Source organism: Balaenoptera physalus, assembly GCF_965194825.1.
Source record: "Balaenoptera physalus genome assembly, chromosome: 12".
Taxonomy (NCBI): Eukaryota; Metazoa; Chordata; class Mammalia; order Artiodactyla; family Balaenopteridae; genus Balaenoptera; species Balaenoptera physalus.
The window spans coordinates 68,345,974-68,364,224 of record NC_138897.1 but is presented as its reverse complement, the minus strand read 5'-3'; the positions used below and the strand labels follow the sequence as shown (position 1 = coordinate 68,364,224).

Sequence of the window (18,251 nt, the reverse complement as noted above, 5' to 3'; positions counted from 1 at the left end):
GGACAGTTGTGGGTAAAGTGAAACCGCTCTTCTGTTTTCAGTGCAGCTGTTCTCAACTCTGGACTTGCCTGGGGAACTGGAACTCTTTAACTGGTTTCTGCTTCCCATAAAGGTATTTTGATTTGTAAGTGGTGTCTCTGTTGGGTCAAGGGCTGGGACTTCCTATCCCATCATCTGGCTGACATCCCGACCCCACAATAGTTTCCCAAAGGGAAACACATCAGGCTATAGAACCCAGAATAATTGATCAGAAATAAATCATTTACTGAGTGCTATGGAGTAGGGTGTACCCCTTAATATTATAAGCCCTTTTTGTACAGATGAGAAAGCCAAGGCACAGACGTAACACAACAAAATAGCAGGTAAAAAGTGACTGGTATGTAGTAGGCACTCAAAAATGAAAACCTTTTCTCTTATACTCAAACTCTTTCTTTTGAGATGGGGAAATTATTCCGGATGGAGGAAGAAGCCATGAACCAATGAATGCTGCAGCTTCTAGAAGCTGGAAAGGGGTAGGAAACGGATTCTTTCCAAGACCCTCCAGAGAAAAAGCAGCCCTGCCAGCACCTTGACTTCGCCCAGTGAGACCTATTCTGGAATTCTGACTTCCAGAATTCTAAGATAATAGATTTATTTTGTCTTAAACCACTAAGTTTGTGGTAATTTGTTACAGCAGACATAGGAAACTAATATAGAAGTCTGAGTTAAAAAAAAAAAAACACATTCAGATAAAATTACTTAGGAAACACTTTATTGCACAAAATTTACATTTGTTGTATATGATGAAAAGCATGGCAAAAACAACCTTTGGTTAATCCATTTTTCTTTGAGATTTTTCTGTGAAAAGTAAAGATTTCCTAATACATTCTTTTTATATAGTTGTTTAACAGTTGCGTTGGTAGTAAGTGTCTTGGGACATAAGGTATAAAACTGAAAACGGATCAGAAAAGTGCAGGGGGAAGACCACTGCCAAAGAGTAACCTCCAGGAACTCGGCATTTTCCATGGCAAGGCAGATGCTGAGGGGTCATCACACTGCAACTGAAGAACAAAATATTGTAATCCCTCAACTTTACAATATTTTTAATCAATATTTAGTGATTTTTTTATCACTAAATCTCCTTTTAACACGTATTACAAAACTCTCCCTTTGTTGTTGTTCCTTTTGGTTTTGACACTTCTAGCTGTGATTTATTATTGTAAGGAAAAACAAAGTAATACATTTCTGTGTCTTTATATCAGCTGAAGATAAATTTCCTCAATTTCCAAACCATAAAGATACAAACCAGAAAGGCTATAAATAGAGTCCATGGAGCAAAATCAAATTCAAAAGAAATAGTGGTTAAAAAAAAAAAAATCAATGCTGTGTGATTTTTATCAATTTTTTCTTCAAAAAAGCATGAATTAAAAAGACAGTCACCCACCATGTAAAGTAGGCTTAGGTTACTTCTGTTATGCCTAAAGGCTAACTGATTTCCCTGGATGTCATGCTCTTATTTCATAATAGAGAAAAGTATTTTAATTATAATGCATATTCAATAGCTAAAGTATTACTCACAAAGCTATACCTTTGGCTTAAAAAAAAAAAAAAAAAAGAAAAACCTGAATTCCAAAGAGGACTTGTTTATCCTTATAAAAAGCTGCCTGGTATAATTAATGCAACACTAAGAATGAATACAATGAAGTATTTAAGATTTTCCTTTTTTTTGAAAATAAGCCTTATTGAAACAACTGTAGACAACAGGTTGCTTAGCTGTCTTCTTTTGAAAAGTTCAGCTAACTTAAATTTTATATAAAGATGTCTAAATTTAACATAAACTTTCACTTATTTGGTCTACTTATATAGTATGTAAAAATGCAAGTTTATGAATACATAACCAGAGAAATCAGAGACTTAAGCTTTAGTGAAACTTACACATGGTTTGATTATCTGAAGCCATTCATTAAGATATTCAACAAGACCTAACGCATCTGGGATATTGTCTCCTTCCGAAACGAATTTCAGCAGAATCACCATTGGGATTTCTTTAGAACAGCTACAACAATTAAAAAGAATAATTAGGTATTCTTCTACTGATACAAGATGATGGTTCCAGTGTGCCTGTTTTTATAGCTGAGATAATCTGCCAGGTTTTAGGCAAGGAGATGCCACATCACAAGATCACTTATTTATCTTCTATTTGTAGGGACAAAACTAGGAACCATGTAACACCCACCCTGGGCACATGAATGTTCCTGCCCCACACCAAGATCCGTGCTGGAAAATTAAAAGAACATCAATTTTGTGAGAAATATCTGTAAATAGCATGAATTTTAAAGCTACCGATGGTAGTATCTTGCAGATACAAACATTTAGTTCAAAATGTTTAATTCAAAACAGAATTTAATTCAAAACAGAAAACAGACCAATAAATTAGTAGTGGTAGTTTCTTCTGGGTGACAGAATTGAGTATTTAAAATATTGTTTCTTTTGACTATTCTACATTTTCCAAATGTTCTATGAGGGACGTGTCTTTCACAGTATTTTGTCTACTGTTGCTAACTTTGTGGGCAAAGTTAACAGCTGCCCAGAGGTTGTTCTCTGCCCTCACGATTTCACCCTATACCTGTGAGCTCAGGGTTGAGAAGGGCTCAGGCAGGCCCCAAAGCTCTTCCCCCAGCAGTTGTCCCCCTCTGGTTCTCTGCCTCATACTCTCCAGCTATGTCAGCCACCCCAACTCTGGTCTCCAGTCCCCTTGACTCAGCAAGATGGTTGCGCTCTGCCTGGGTCCCCCCACCCCATGCTGCAGTCCAGCAGGAAGCTGGGGCAATAGCAGGACTCTACTGCTTTCTCCCAGGCTTCACAGCTGTGTGCTGCATGGTGTCCAATGTCTGATGAACAGTTGTTTCATTAATGTTGTCCAGTTTCTAACTGTTTATGGCAGGAGGGCAAGTCTGCTATCAGCTACTCTGACACGGTCAGAAGCAAAGATAGGAGACTGACTTGCAAAGAAGCAAGAAGTCAGTTTGAAGGGGCAGAGTGCGGGGGGAGCGCGAAGAGAGCAGAATCCCCCTCCCCCCGCAGAGAAGGGCGAGACCAGCAAGGACATGCAGGAAGCGATGTGGGGCCGACTCGGGCAAACCGGGCAGGTTGTTGCAAAGGAGACAAGAGGAGAAAAGGAGACGGAACAAAAGCAAGGAAGAATGAGACAGCTCTGGGGACACCATGAGGGCCAGGAGGCATCTGTGCAGAGCACACCTGGGGGGCCAGGCCAGAGGGGCCAGGAGGGCCCTGGATGGCACATTGCGGAGGATGAACCAGATTCCGCAAAAGGCAAGTAAAACTGCTGATGGATTTTTACTCAGGGAGTCTTGTGATCAGTTTTGCATTTTAGAAAGTTAATTCCAGCATTGCTGCTGAGGTGGTCAGGGCAGGTCAGAATGAGGCAGTAGGGGATCGATCAAGAGACCCTGACAGCAGCTGCTGTGGCCTGGACTGTGTCCCTCCAGAACCTACAAGTGGAAGCCTCACCCACAGGTGACTGCATCTGGAGGCAGGAGGTTTAGGAGGTAATTCAGTGAAAGGTCACAGGAGGGGGCCCTAATCCGATGGGACCACGGCCTTACAAGGAGAGAAGGAGCTCTCTCTCTGCTGCGTGATGACACAGCCAGAAGGTGGCCGTCTGCAGGCCAGGAAGAGGGCCCTCCCCAGAACCCGACCAGGCCGGCACCCTGACCTCCAGCCTCCAGAGCTGTGAGCAAATACATTTCTGTTGTTTAAGCCCCGCAGTCTATGGTCTGACAGAAGTGCAGGCCACAGGTGATGTGGCCTGAATGGAGCAAGAGAATGATTCAAAGCTGGTGGTTTGCAGGGCAGGTGTGGAGAATAACCAGGTGGCCAGGGCTTCTAGGCTATGGTAAGAGAAGAGGTGAAATAATATATTATACTAAAGAGCATAAGCTAGACAGGGAAAGAAGTGAAAACACGAATGGAAGACAGGCTAGGAAAAAAAGAAAAGTTGAAGGAAATGATGGTTTTAATAAGAGCATAGATTTTCAGGTATAAAACAGGAGTTATTTAATGAGTACAGACCTTCTATTTAGAATGATGACAAAGTTCTGAAAGTGGATGGTGGTGATGGGTACATAACAATGAATGTACTGAATGTCACTTAATTGTATACTTAAAAATGGTTAGTTTAATGTTATGTACATCTCACCACCACCACCACTGCAAAGAGGACTGACTGCAGAGGTTGCACAGAATATGTATTAGGACCCCTAACATGACACACATAATAAGGCATTAAATACAGCTTTTCAGGAACCAATTCTATAACCACATTTCAATCTTTCCCCTGAATGTAACACGGTACCTATTTAAGGAAGACATTTTCAGAGTTCCAGTAAGTACTCCAAACACTATCCCAGTTATCTTACTTTCATTTTCAGATAAGATGGGCAGCAAATATACAGGTAAGCTCACCCTTCGTCATAGAGTGTTTTTGTGATACCTCCTCCAGGAATACGGACACGAAACTCAGAATCGTCTATTTCAGGAATGCATGGGCTTTTTTCCATTTCTTCCCAGTTAAGGCTCTGTATTTTATTCTGAACACTTTTTTGCATGGAAGGTGTAAGTAGGTACCTGAAGGGAGTACTGGAAACAATCATATAATTAACTAAAAACTCACAAATACGTACATTAAGACAATTAACAGTTCTTTTAGCAAAAATTATCTTGTTCTCCATATATTCTGCACAAAGCAAAACACGCGTTTCAGCAGTCTATGGAAGAGCAACATGTAAAAATATTGCGCTGACTTGCTATTTACAAATTTAGGGGAGAGCGTAGAGACAGGAAAACTTAACCCAAGGCCAGGCCAGCGTGAAGATGTCCACAGCCACGCTCCCACCAGGCCCACTGTGAGAGTCCCAGAAACTAAGTCTAGTCTTGAAAGGTTACTCTTGGCTAATAATTTCTTCATCGGAATTTTACAGGTGAAGAAATGATAATGCAATAAACTAGTTTAGATTTCTAAGTCTTGGATACTTTGTCTTCTATTTAAGAATTCAATCTGACATGCCTGGGAGCTATACTTAAAGGCAACTGGAGTTCTGCAAATACAAATGGTTGAATTATGGAAATAAATAGAAACATCAATCCAGTCTTTGAAAAACGATCAACCAATAAACATCAGGTACCCTTTCTCCTTGCTCTTCATCAGCTGAGGTTTGCAGTGCTGCCAGGCACGTGATACCACAGAGCAGAGCACAGCTCCAGAACCATTCCTGCCTTTACCCTAGGATCCCAGTGCCACAGCCCTGGGAATGTCAAGGGCCCCCCACCTCTACTCCTCCTAGCTCATGTTCTCTACCTCCTTCTTTCTAAATTCCAGGGAGGACAGGAAAGGATATACATGGCTTTAAAATTATATTTTAACCTTTTAATAGAGAAATCATCCTAATAACTGTATAAATCATAGCAAAATACTTTTCCAAAGACACAGACATACCTGCGGAGCTGGAGGTCATTACGGTGATACGAGTGGCTGCTTGAAAGAACAACAACTTTGGCACAGTTGCTGCTTTTCACCCAGGAAAGCAGTTTCTCACAGAATGACTTTGATTTATACTTTGTATACCATTGAAAGAATAAAACAAAAATAGAAAAGTTAGATCCTAGAGTTATAGTAAGAGTAGTCTATATAGTATTTCACCCACGTTATGTGATGATATATAGTTTATATATACTAAAATTAGAATTATTTTTAGATCCACTTACTGTCCTTAGACTGAAGGTGAAAAATGAGGAGCAATGACTAATTTTTTATTTTTATTTTTTAACATCTTTATTGGAGTAGAATTGCTTTACAATGGTGTGTTAGTTTCTGCTGCATAACAAAGTGAATCAGCTATACATATACATACATCCCCATATCTCCTCCCTCTTGCGTCTCCCTCCCACCCTCCCTATCCCACACCTCAGGGTGGTCACAAAGCACCGAGCTGATCTCCCTGTGCTATGTGGCTGCTTCCCACTAGCTATCTACTTTACATTTGGTAGTGTATATATGTCCATGCCACTCTCTCACTTTGTCCCAGCTTACCCTTCCCCCTCCCCGTATCCTCAAGTCCATTCTCAAATAGGTCTTCATCTTTATTCTCGTCTGGCCCCTAGGTTCTTCGTGACCATTTTTTTTTGTTTGTTTAGATTCTATATATATGTGTTAGCATACGGTATTTGTTTTTCTCTTTCTGACTTACTTCACTCTGTATGACAGACTCTAGGTCCATCCACCTTACTACAAATGACTCAATTTTGTTTCTTTTTATGGCTGAGTAATATTCCATTGTATATATGTGCCACATCTTCTTCATCCACTCATCTGTCAATGGACACTTAGGTTGCTTCCAAGTCCTGGCTATTGAAAATAGAGCTGCAATGAACATTGTGGCACATGACTCTTTTTGAATTATGGTTTTCTTGGGGTATGTGTGTGTGTGTGTGTGTGTGTGTATATATATATATATATATATATATATATATATATATATATATATATGGTAGGATTGCTGGGTCATACGGTAGTTCTATTTTTAGTTTTTTAAGGAACCTCCATACTGTTCTCCATAGCGGCTGTATCAATTTACATTCCCACCAACAGTGCAAGAGGGTTCCCTTTTCTCCACACCCTCTCCAGCATTTATTGTTTGTAGATTTTTTGATGATGGCCATTCTGACCGGTGTGAGGTGATACCTCATTGTAGTTTTGATTTGCATTTCTCTAAACGATTAGTGATGTTGAGCATCCTTTCATGTGTTTGTTGGCAATCTGTATATCTTCTTTGGAGAAATGTCTATTTAGGTCTTCTGCCCATTTTTGGATTGGATTGTTTTTCTGATATTGAGCTGCATGAGCTGCTTGTATATTTTGGAGATTAATCCTTTGTCAGTTGCTTCGTTTGCAAATATTTTCTCCCATTCTGAAGGTTGTCTTTTCATCTTGTTTATGGTTTCCTTTGCTGTGCAAAAGCTTTTGTTTCATTAGGTCCCATTTGTTTATTTTTGTTTTTATTTCCGTTTCTCCAGGAGGTGGGTCAAAAAGGATCTTGTTGTGATTTATGTCATGGAGTGTTCTGCCTATGTTTTCCTCTAAGAGTTTTATAGTGTCTGGCCTTACATTTAGGTCTTTAACCTATTTTGAGTTTACTTTTGTGTATGGTGTTAGGGAGTGTGCTAATTTCATTCTTTTACATGTAGCTGTCCAGTTTTCCCAGCACCACTTACTGAAGAGGCTGTTCACTGTATATTCTTGCCTCCTTTATCAAAGATAAGGTGACCATAGGTGCATGGGTTTATCTCTGGGCTCTCTATCCTGTTCCATTGATCTATATTTCTGTTTTTGTGCCAGTACCATACTGTCTTGATTACTGTAGCTTTGTAATATAGTCTGAATTCAGGGAGCCTGATTCCTCCAGCTCCATTTTTCTTTCTCAAGATTGCTTTGGGTATTCGGGGTCTTTTGTGTTTCCACACAAATTGTGAAATTTTTTGTTCTAGTTCTGTGAAAAATGCCATTGGTAGTTTGATAGGGATTGCACTGAATCTGTAGATTGCTTTGGGTAGTAGAGTCATTTTCACAATGTCGATTCTTCCAATCCAAGAACATGGGATATCTCTCCATCTGTGTGTATCATCTTTAATTTCTTTCATCGGTGTCTTATAGTTTTCTGCATATAGGTCTTTTGTCTCCTTAGGTAGGTTTATTCCTAGGTATTTCATTCTTTTTGTTTCAATGGTAAATGGGAGTGTTTCCTTAATTTCTCTTTCAGATTTTTCATCATTAGTGTATAGGAATGCAAGAGATTTCTGTGCATTAATTTTGTATCCTGCTACTTTACCAAATTCATTGATTAGCTCTAGTAGTTTTCTGGTAGCATCTTTAGGATTCTCTTTGTATAGTATGTCATCTGCAAACAGTGACAGTTTTACTTCTTCTTTTCCGATTTGGATTCCTTCTTTTTCTTTTTCTTCTCTGATTGCTGTGGCTAAAACTTCCAAAACTATGTTTAATAATAGTGGTGAGAGTGGGCAACCTTGTTTTGTTCCTGATCTTAGTGGAAATGGTTTCAGTTTTTCATCATTGAGAACAATGTTGGCTGTGGGTTTGTCATATATGGCCTTTATTATGTTGAGGTAAGTTCCCTCTATGCCTACTTTCTGGAGGGTTTTTATCATAAATGGGTGTTGAATTTTGTCGAAACCATTTCTGCATCTAATGAGATGATTATATGGTTTTTCTCCTTCAATTTGTTAACATGGTGTATCACATTGATTGATTTGCATATATTGAAGAATCCTTGCATTCCTGGGATAAACCCCACTTGATCATGGTGTATGATCCTTTTAATGTGCTGTTGGATTCTGTTTGCTAGTATTTTGTTCAGGACTTTTGCATCTATGTTCATCAGTGATATTGGCCTGTAGCTTTCTTTTTTTGTGGCATCTTTGTCTGGTTTTGGTATCAGGGTGATGGTGGCCTCATAGAATGAGTTTGGGAGTGTTCCTCCCTCTGCTATATTTTGGAAGAGTTTGCAAAGGATAGGTGTTAGCTCTTCTGTAAATGTTTGATAGAATTTGCCTGTGAAGCCATCTGGTCCTGGGCTTTTGTTTGTTGGAAGATTTTTAATGACAGTTTCAATTTCAGTGCTTGTAATTGGTCTGTTTATATCTTCTATTTCTTCCTGGTTCAGTCTCGGAAGGTTGTGCTTGTCTAAGAATTTGTCCGTTTCTTCCAGGTTGTTCCTTTTATTGGCACATAGGTGCTTGTAGTAATCTCTCATGAGCAACCAAACCAAAAAACAAATCCACCAATGATAACAAGCGCTAAAAACTATACTAAAAAAAAACCCCCAAACCAAAAAACGCTCAGTCAGAACCCTAGGACAAATGGCAAAAGCAAAGCTATACAGACAAAATCACACAAAGAAGCATACACATACACACTCACAAAAAGAGAAAAAGGAAAAAATATATATATATATAAAAATTAAAAAAGAGAGCAACCAAATCAATAAACAAATCTATCAATGTTAATAAGCTCTAAATACTAAACTAAGATAAACATAAAACCAGAAAAAAATTAGATGCAGAAAGCAAACCCCAAGTCTACAGTTGCTACCAAAGTCCACTGGCTCAATTTTGGGATGATTCATTGTCTATTCAGGTATTCCAGAGATGCAGGGTGCATCAAGTTGACTGTGGAGATTTAATCCGCTGCTCCTGAGGCTGCTGGGAGAGATTTGCCTTTCTCTACTTTGTTCACACAGCTCCTGGGGTTCAGCTTTGGATTTGGCCCTGCTTCTGCGTGTAGGTCGCGTGAGGGCATCTCTTCCCCACCCAGACAGGACAGGGTAAAAGAAGTGGCTGCTTAGGGGGTTCTGGCTCACTCAAGCCAGGTGGAGGGAGGGGTACGGAATGTGGGGCGAGCCTGTCGTGGTAGAGGCTGGCGTGATGTTGCAATAGCCTGAGGCGCGCCATGTGGTCTCCCGGGGAAGCTGTCCCTGGATCACAGGACCCTGGCAGTGGTGGGCCGCACAGGCTCCCGGGAGGGGAGGTGTGGATAGTGACCTGTGCTTGCACACAGGCTTCTTGGTGGCTGCAGTAGCAGCCTTAGCATCTCATGCTTGTCTCTGGAGTCCGCACTGATAGCTGCGGCTCACGCCCGTCTCTGGAGGTCGTTTAGGTGGTGCTCTGAATCCCCTCTCCTTGTGCATCCCAAAACAATGGTCTCCTGCATCTTAGGCAGGTCCAGAGTTTTCCCCGGACTCCCTCCCTGTTAGCTGTGGCACACTAGCCCCCTTCAGGCTGTCTTCACGCAGCCAACCCCAGTCCTCTCCCTGGGATCTGACCTCCGATGCCCGAGCCTCAGCTCCCAGCCCCCATGCGCCCCAGTGGGTGAGCAGACAAGCCTCTCGGGCTGGTGAGTGCTGGATGGCACTGATCCTCAGTGCGGGAATCTCTCCACTTTGCCCTCTGCACCCCTGTTGCTGCGCTCTCCTCTGTGGCTCCAAAGCTTCCCCCCAGCCACCCTCCGTCTCCGCCAGTGAAGGGGCTTCCTAGTGTGTGGAAACTTTTCCTCCTTCACAGCTCCCTCCCAGAGGTGCAGGTCCCGTCCCTATTCTTTTGTCTCTGTTTTTCCTTTTTTCTTTTGCCCTACCCAGGTACATGGGCAGTTTCTTGCCTTTTGGGAAGTCTGAGGTCTTCTGCTAGCGTTCAGTAGGTGTTCTGTAGGAGTTGTTCCACATGTAGATGTAGTTTTGATGTATTTGTGGGGATGAAGGTGATCATCACGTCTTACTCCTCCACCATCTTGAAGGCACCCCTCAATGACTATTTATTTTATCTTTACAACTAGAGATAAGCTAAGCGTGAGGAATCTAGATTTCAATTTCCCGGTTCTGTACTTCAGTGATCTATTGTTACTCAAAAACCACCACGTGGTTATCTATGAGACGTTCTTGCCAGAAATTTCTGCCCCAAATCTGATCAGAAAGAAACAGTTAGGTGAATCCAGAAGGCTGAACATCTGGCCTGGGTCCCTCAGAGGAGTCAATATTGTGAACCACAGAAAGAGGAGGGCAGCTCTACACTGAACACCAGCTGAAAAGCTGTAACAGCCTAAGGCAACACACAAACCTTGCCTGGATCCAGAATTGAAGGATATCTGGGGAACAACTGGGGAATGTGAATATGCCAAATGCTAGTACTTAATAATTCACTGAATGCTGACTTTCTAGGTGTGTGGCAGTGTTGTGGTTGTGAAGTTGCGTGTGAAGAAGAGTCTCGTTCTTGTATGGAGTGAGCAACATGATGTCAGCAGCCTCCTTTTGGACTGTTTGGCAGGAGGAGACTGCGTGTACTTGCGCAAAGAGAATCAAGCAGGTGTGGCAAGATGTGAACAGGTGACTAATCTGGGATCTGGGTCATAAAATTTGGGGGGAAAACCCACTTTATGGAAACTCTTTTCAGAGGCTGTTAATAAAATAATTATTCAATAAAATTTAAAATGCAGGTAAGAAATGGCTACCTTTTAAAAACAGAAGGGCAGTTTGTGTCGTGGTTAAGAGAGGCCAGCTCCAGAGCCAGGCTGCCGGGTCTAGAATGCTGGCTTCACCCATGGACCACACGGCTTGAGCAAGCTGTCTGAGCTTCTGTGTTTCCGATTTCTCACTTGTAAAATGAAGATAATTAGCATCTGCCTCCTAGGATTGTTGTGAGGACTGGGTAGAGCAACATGCTTGAAGTATTTAGAGTATTATTGGTGCAAAGAATCTATGCTCAATAAATGTTTGCTACTTTGAAATCACTCTTTATTTACATCAACAATTTCAGGGACTTCCCTGGTGGCGCAGTGGTTAAGAATCTGCCTGCCAATGCAGGGGACACGGATTCGAGCCCTGGTCCGGGAAGATCCCACATGCCATGGAGCAACTAAGCCCGTGCGCCACAACTACTGAGCCTGTGCTCTAGAGCCCACAAACCACAACTACTGAGCCTGTGTGCTGCAACTACCAAAGCCCGCGCACCTAGAGCCTGCACTCTGCAATGAGAAGCCACTGCAATGAGAAGCCAAGCAGCCCCCGCCCAAAGCCTGCGCACCGCAACCAAGAGTAGCCCCTGCTCGCCACAAGTAGAGAAAGCCCACATGCAGCAACGAAAACCCAACACAGCCAATAAATAAATAAATAATTTTTTAAAAATTTCACTTAGAAGTGTCTGAATTGTCCATCTTACTTCTCGAACTTACACTGATATTAGAAAGAGAACAAAAAAGCCACGTGGCACAATGCAAAAATGCTAGCAATTCTCACTGCCAAACTTTGTGTGTGATATTGTTAACTAAGCAAAGAGTGATAAATATTAAAATAACCACAGCTCCATTCATGATACCCTCAAACTGGAAAAATATCAAATGCTCCATCAACAATATGGGTAAATCATGGTTTATTTACACAACAGATTCACGCACAGAGGTGAGAAGGAAGTAACTACCTCTACCTGCAACAATGTGGAAGCACCTCGTAGACAGAATGTGGAGTTAAGGAGGCCAGACGTGAAGAAGTGCACCCGTGAGATCCCGCTCCTACAACATGGTGACTGTGGGGGTGTGGAGGGGCCCCCGGGAAGGGGAGACCTTTCTGCCCCCCTGAACAGGTGGTACCTCAATCCACTCTACACCAAGGCTCTGTCTAGAAGCCGAGGATACAGCAGTGAATGACACCTTGTCACTTTTCTCAGGGAACTTCCTTTCTATCAGAGGTGGGAAGTGAGGAGTCGTGAAGAAAACTAGCTCAGGATAAGATGAGAGAAAGGGTGCTGGGGGGAGGCCTTTCTGATGAGGGACAGTTAAGCAAAGACTAAAGGAAGTGAGCCATTCAGGTGTCCAGTGGAAAAGTGGTCCAGGCAGAGAAACTACTGTGAAGACTGAGACAGGATGAGCTTTATGTGTTTGAACAGCACAGGGTGGCCAGTGTGGCTGGAGCAGGGCAAGCAAGAGGGGGAGCAAGGGACAGGCACGCAGGACAGCTGGACGTGGGGCCAGGGACAGAGCTGTCCCACAGATGTTCCATGGTAACCAAATGCTCTTTACGGCAGCTGCTCGCCACGCATGGCTGTGGAGAACTTGCAATGTGGCTACTGGGACAGAGGAACTGAATTTTAAATTTTACTTACTTTTAATGAATGAGTCAAAATTTAAACAGCTACATGTGTCTAGTGGCTGCCACGTCAGAAATGTAGGGTCTGTCGGGCCGTGGTGAGGGTTGTGAACTCGCTTTGAGATGGGAAGCTACTGGCGGGTTTGGAAGGCAGAAGTGACGTGCTTTGATTGAGATTTAAAGGATCATGGGTGGAGCTGTCTGTGGGGCGGGTGGTGCAGAAGCAGAATTGGGGCGTGAGGGAGGTGGTGGCTGGACTGGAGTGGTGGCAGCGGAAGACGAAAGAAGTTGGATTCAGAAAATATTTTCATATATATATAATTTTTATGTAGATGCCACTGATTTGAAATGTAACTCAAATAGAATAAATCTGTAATATTTATATGCTTAAAGTTTTTCACCAATGCTACCTGAATCGGGAATATATAAGACCCAAGCTATAGGTCCCAATTCCTTTCAATATATTAATGAAATAATACTAACAACTCCGAAATTTTATGAGTATTTCTCTATAGAATCAAACCTTGCTTAACTGTATAAACATAAACAAAGAAATGATTTTTGAGTCTTAATGATAATGACTCAGTATTTTCTCATTATATTGCACTTTAATAAACTTAAGAAGGCAAAAATAATGTACTAACCTTAATAAAAATGGATCTTAACTGAAGAGCCACTAGTTTCTTTGAAGGCGATGCATACACTGCAAGTCCAAGAAAATGAAACCAAATGATAGTTAAACTGAAAGAGTCATACAAGTGAAGTTATAATGATAAAAAGCTACACTAGGAGAACTTCTGTATCTAAATGTTTTTGATATTTAAAATATAGAACATATGCACTATATCATTTAGTTAAAACAAAACACTTTAATACCTCAGAATTCACCTGTGGGCTTTATTCTATGGAATACATTCAGCGCTGAAACGTTAACTGTAAGAAAATTATCAAAAATTATTTCTCTGGGGCTTCCCTGGTGGTGCAGTGGTTGAGAATCTGCCTGCCAATGCAGGGGACACGGGTTCAAGCCCTGGTCTGGGAAGATCCCACATGCCGCGGAGCGACTGGGCCCGTGAGCCACAATAACCGAGCCTGCGCGTCTGGAGCTTGTGCTCCGCAACAAGAGAGGCCGCGATAGTGAGAGGCCGACGCACCGCGATGAAGAGTGGCCCCCGCTTGCCACAACTAGAGAAAGCCCTCGCACAGAAACGAAGACCCAACACAGCCATAAATAAATAAATAAATAAATAAAATTATTTCTCTTCTTTGACTGTAAAACCAAAGAAGTACTCCCCTGGAAATTTCTAGCACTATGACAAATGACATCATTCTTAAGACCGTTTTTGGTTTCTGATATTCTTCCCTCTTTTCTCTAGAGAACAGCAACAGTCATTGGCATTAGAAGAAGGAAGAATAAAATGCGGCAAATGTTAGCTGTGTAATAAAATACCTGCAATAGGTACATTTGTGTTCTTTAGGAGTTTTTGAAAGACCTGAAATAACATGCAAAAATTTTTGTGAGTCAACGTGTGTGAATTTTTTCTGCAGAAAGGATCCACAATTTTCATCAGATTCTACAAGGGGCCCACTTTACTGATGCTTAAGAGGTCCTGCCCAACTTCACCTCACCTCCAAGAATGAGAAGCTCCGAAATGACCCAAGGACAAAATACAGAGTGCCTGAGGACACGTGATTAGGCCACTGTGCCAAGGGGTAAGCTTTCAGTTACTGTAAAAAGATTACAAATTACCCTAGACTTGGGCACAGCCTTTGGTGGATCACGTCTCTCCTGTTATACAGGTCTTTTCGGGGTTGTCTCGTTGGACTGGTGTACATGGGGTGGCCGGGGCTGTGCTGCATCAGCGAGTCTGCTGACCACCAGGTATGTGTGGGGCAAAGGAGTCTAGAGAAGGAGGTCTAGGAATTAGGGAAAAGGGAAGGCTGAGCTTTAAAATATAAGATGTACCACTTTCTACAACAGCAACACTTGTGTTCTCCACCAGTGTATCACAAAGGTCTTTTTTTGTTGTTAAGACCCTGTTTTCCAGATCCTTTTTCTTGTCAGGTGATGTAACATCGCCTTTCACATATTCTGGCCAAAAATATTTAGCTTTTAAATAATCAAGCCTTTATTCTTAACTCCAGTTTCAGAAAATACAGAAACTAGAGGAACATGGCAAATGACACCACAGGAAGCAATCAGACAAACGAAGAAGGTGGGACATTCTATAGGACAGTGTGTCCAGTTTTTTCCTTCAATAAATCAGTTTTGCAAAGAAGGGAAAGAGATTATGTAGGGTAAGAGATTTCAAAGGCACGATAATCAGAAGTACTATGGCCTGGTCTGGACAAACTAACTTTAAAGGACAGTTTTGGGTAAACTGGGCCTCTCTGAATATGGATAGGGTATAGGAAGATATTGCTAATTTTGTTAAATGCAATGGTGTTTTAGCTATGTAAGAAAATGTACTATAAGAGGTGCATACTTACATATTTGGGGGTGGAATGTTGTGATGTCTATAATTTATTTCAAAAAGACACCTCATCTTAAAAAATAAAAAAGTGGATTAAAGAACTGTACCCAATGGACCTGCTGCCAGTTTGTGTCAGAGGAAAGCCAGTGGGTCTTCCGCTGGAGCGAAAGTGCATTAGCAGGTGACGGGGAGGCAGGTCTCTGGGTCAGGCTGCCTCGATTAATCATGGGACCATAACTTCTCTGTGCACTGGTTCCCTGATCTATAAAACCACCCATGGAGTAGTTGTGAGCATTAAGTGAATTAACACATGTAAATGCACAGTGTTCAGCTCAGAGGAGATACTCAACAAATGACAGTTGTTATCATTAGCCTAAATATAAAAATTCTAGTTCTACTATTTATAGTCCTTTGTCCTTCAAGGCAATAATTGAAATTATCTAGTGTTAACAAAACCATCTTTCTAAAGTGTATTTCATTATTGCAAGCTAATGACATGGTTAGTAAGACTGACAAAACCCAAAATGCTTCCTCACTTGTTTCTCGGTCCACCTACAGTCTTTCATGCTCCTCTGTCACCTTTGGCTTCTACCTTAAACTGGTAAACCGAAGACTGAGCGGCCAAGGCAGCAGCTGCCCATCACGCAAGGTAACTGGAGGCTCCTTTGTTTTCCTCTCCTCCCGAGGGGCAGTCTCATCATGAACACAGTGGTGTTCCCCAAACTGTGTGCCCCAACTAACCCAGCGTGACAGTCCAACGAGGAACTGTGGAGACATACGGCATGGGAAGAGCCCACACCTACTGCAGTGTTAGGAAACTCGGCCTCTCTGAGCCTCGTCAGTGTTACGACGGATTCTACAACAATGTGACAGGATGGCAGAGGCCTGTGTGAGGTAGCGTGTATTAAACATACGGGACTGAGCCCAGTGGAATTCTCTCTCCCTGGTATTAGTGATGCTTACCCACGCCAGTAAGGAGAGAAAATAAAACTGAGGATAAAAGGGGAAAAACCCCACGTTAAACAAATAGGTATCTCAAATTCCATCCAAGAATACAAATACAACCACATCTCTCAAGGGAGCTGCCATTTAGGAAAGGCTAAGGCCTAAACCAGGGTGTACACAGGAGAAGAGAACACAGTGCCCTGAACTCTGCACAGAGCCGGTGCCAGGTGCTGCAGGACATACTGGGAGGGTCTGGTTCTGATTTAAAACAACTCTACCTTGTAGGAGAATATAACACACCTTCAGCATTTATACTGAGTTCTGTTGAATTTTCTTCTGCAGTTGCATATGGATTGTTTCCAACCATCGGCACAAGACAATCGGTATAGAAGTAACCAATCTTACACATGTTCAGTGTAGAAATAATCAGATCTATTGCAAGCTGGCCAACATTTCCAACAGATACTGCTGGCTGAAACAGTAAAATAATATATTCATTAAGTCAACTAAATTAGCAACACTTTAAAAAGTTTAGTCAGAAGACAACAGTCACAGCACTGGTACTGCACGCTTATGCTCAGGTGAATCACAGCTAGATTCTGACCCCTTCATTAGCTCCACCTTTCAGACTACTGATTGAACACTTACTGAATACCCCAGTGGAATGAATCTTCCATTTCTTCAACCCAACATGGCTTCCCTCTTCACCACTCCACTGTCAAGGGTACCACTAGTATCTTTTGGACATTACTTTCTCTATGACATTCTTCTTTTTCTTTTTTTTTTTTTTTTGCCAGGTATCTCCTGCAAAAACACTTTTTTTCTTTTGTGATTAATAAATGTTTTTCAGGAAGATACTTTGAAATGAAGTCAAATTTCCTTCCTCAGTACACTATTACATGCTAATTTAAGCATTCATTGACTTTTTTTTTCTTTTTTGGCCACGCAGCATGCGAGATCTTAGTTCCTGAACCAGGGATCAAACCCGTGCCCCCTGCAGTGGACGGGTGAAGTCCTAACCACTGGACCGCCAGGGAAGTCCCCATTGATATTTCTTGTGTGCACTATTATGATGACAACTATCAAACAGTAACTTTTCTATTACCATCATCCTTTTAAAAAACTAAGATATAATTGACATATAATATTATATTAATTTCAGGTGTACAACATTGTGATTCGACATCTGTACATACTGCAATATGATCACCTCAACAGGTCTAGTTAGCATCCAACGCCACACAGTCAAAAAAAAACCTTTTTTCTTGTGATAAGAACTTTTTAAGATCTACGCTTCGAGTTACATCCCAGGACTTATTTTTGACTAGAGGTTTGTACTTTTGACCCCCTTCACCCATTTTATCCACCCCTGCTGGCAAGCACCAATCCGTTCTCCGAATCTATGTTTTTGTTTGTTTGCCTGTTTGTTTTTTAAATTCCAAATATGAAGCTTTTCTTAAGAGGTCCTTGTGTCCCTCCCCCTCCCAATAAATCCTAGGGCCTTTCTGTACCTTTTTTGACATTCTAACCTTATTTATATACATGTGTTTCAAACTAAACTGCAAACTCCTTGAGGACAAGAATCTAGTCTTTTTGTCACATTTTGACACCACAGAACGCTCATTGAGTGAGCAAAAGTCTTTAGCAACCCGTCTGTAGTTTCCTGGCTAATGACAACGACTCCCTAGCTTGAGCCTGACTCCCAAACTAGCTGAGAAAAGGTTTTCCAGGATGAAAGGTAAAGCGAGTGGCCCGCACGACACCAGCTGAGCGCAGGTCACTTCCCCGCACGTTCCGCTCTCAGCCACCAGGACTCTGGGCCGCAGACCCGCGCGCGTCCGGGGACCGCCGCTCGGACCCCCACCCCGCCCCCTCCCCCGGGGCCGGACTCACCATCAGGAGCGTGCACCCCGAGAGGTCGGTGACCGAGTCCCCGCAGGGGACGAACATGGTCTGGCCGGCTGCTACAGCGGTAAGAGCCTGCGGCCGGAAGTACGGGCAGGCGGCGCGCGGGGTCCTACGAGGCCTTCGGCTCGGGGTCCTTCGAGGCCCCCGGCGCGGGGTCCTGAGGTGCCCGTCCAACCGCCTGCCGAGACGGCGCGCGGCAGGGCCTGCGTGGAGGGGCGATGGC

At 42.5% G+C, this 18,251-nt stretch overlaps 1 protein-coding gene across 2 annotated transcripts; it reads right to left on the bottom strand.

The window, feature by feature from the left end:
* Positions 1–734: 734 nt before the first annotated feature.
* Positions 735–18,220, bottom strand: PSMG2 (proteasome assembly chaperone 2). 2 transcript variants are annotated; one of them, XM_082417341.1, is made up of 7 exons: positions 18,014–18,220; positions 16,421–16,592; positions 13,346–13,404; positions 5,495–5,613; positions 4,465–4,638; positions 1,915–2,035; positions 735–1,040 (listed from the first exon to the last, which is right to left on the bottom strand). In XM_082417341.1, the coding sequence occupies exons 1-7, from the start codon at positions 18,068–18,070 to the stop codon at positions 942–944; spliced, it is 801 nt and encodes a 266-aa protein (XP_082273467.1). In that variant the 5' UTR covers positions 18,071–18,220; the 3' UTR covers positions 735–941. The 2 variants fall into 2 exon arrangements, with proteins under 2 accessions (XP_082273467.1, XP_082273468.1); XM_082417342.1 differs by having other exon boundaries at positions 735–1,034.
* Between the last annotated feature and the right edge of the window lie 31 nt (positions 18,221–18,251).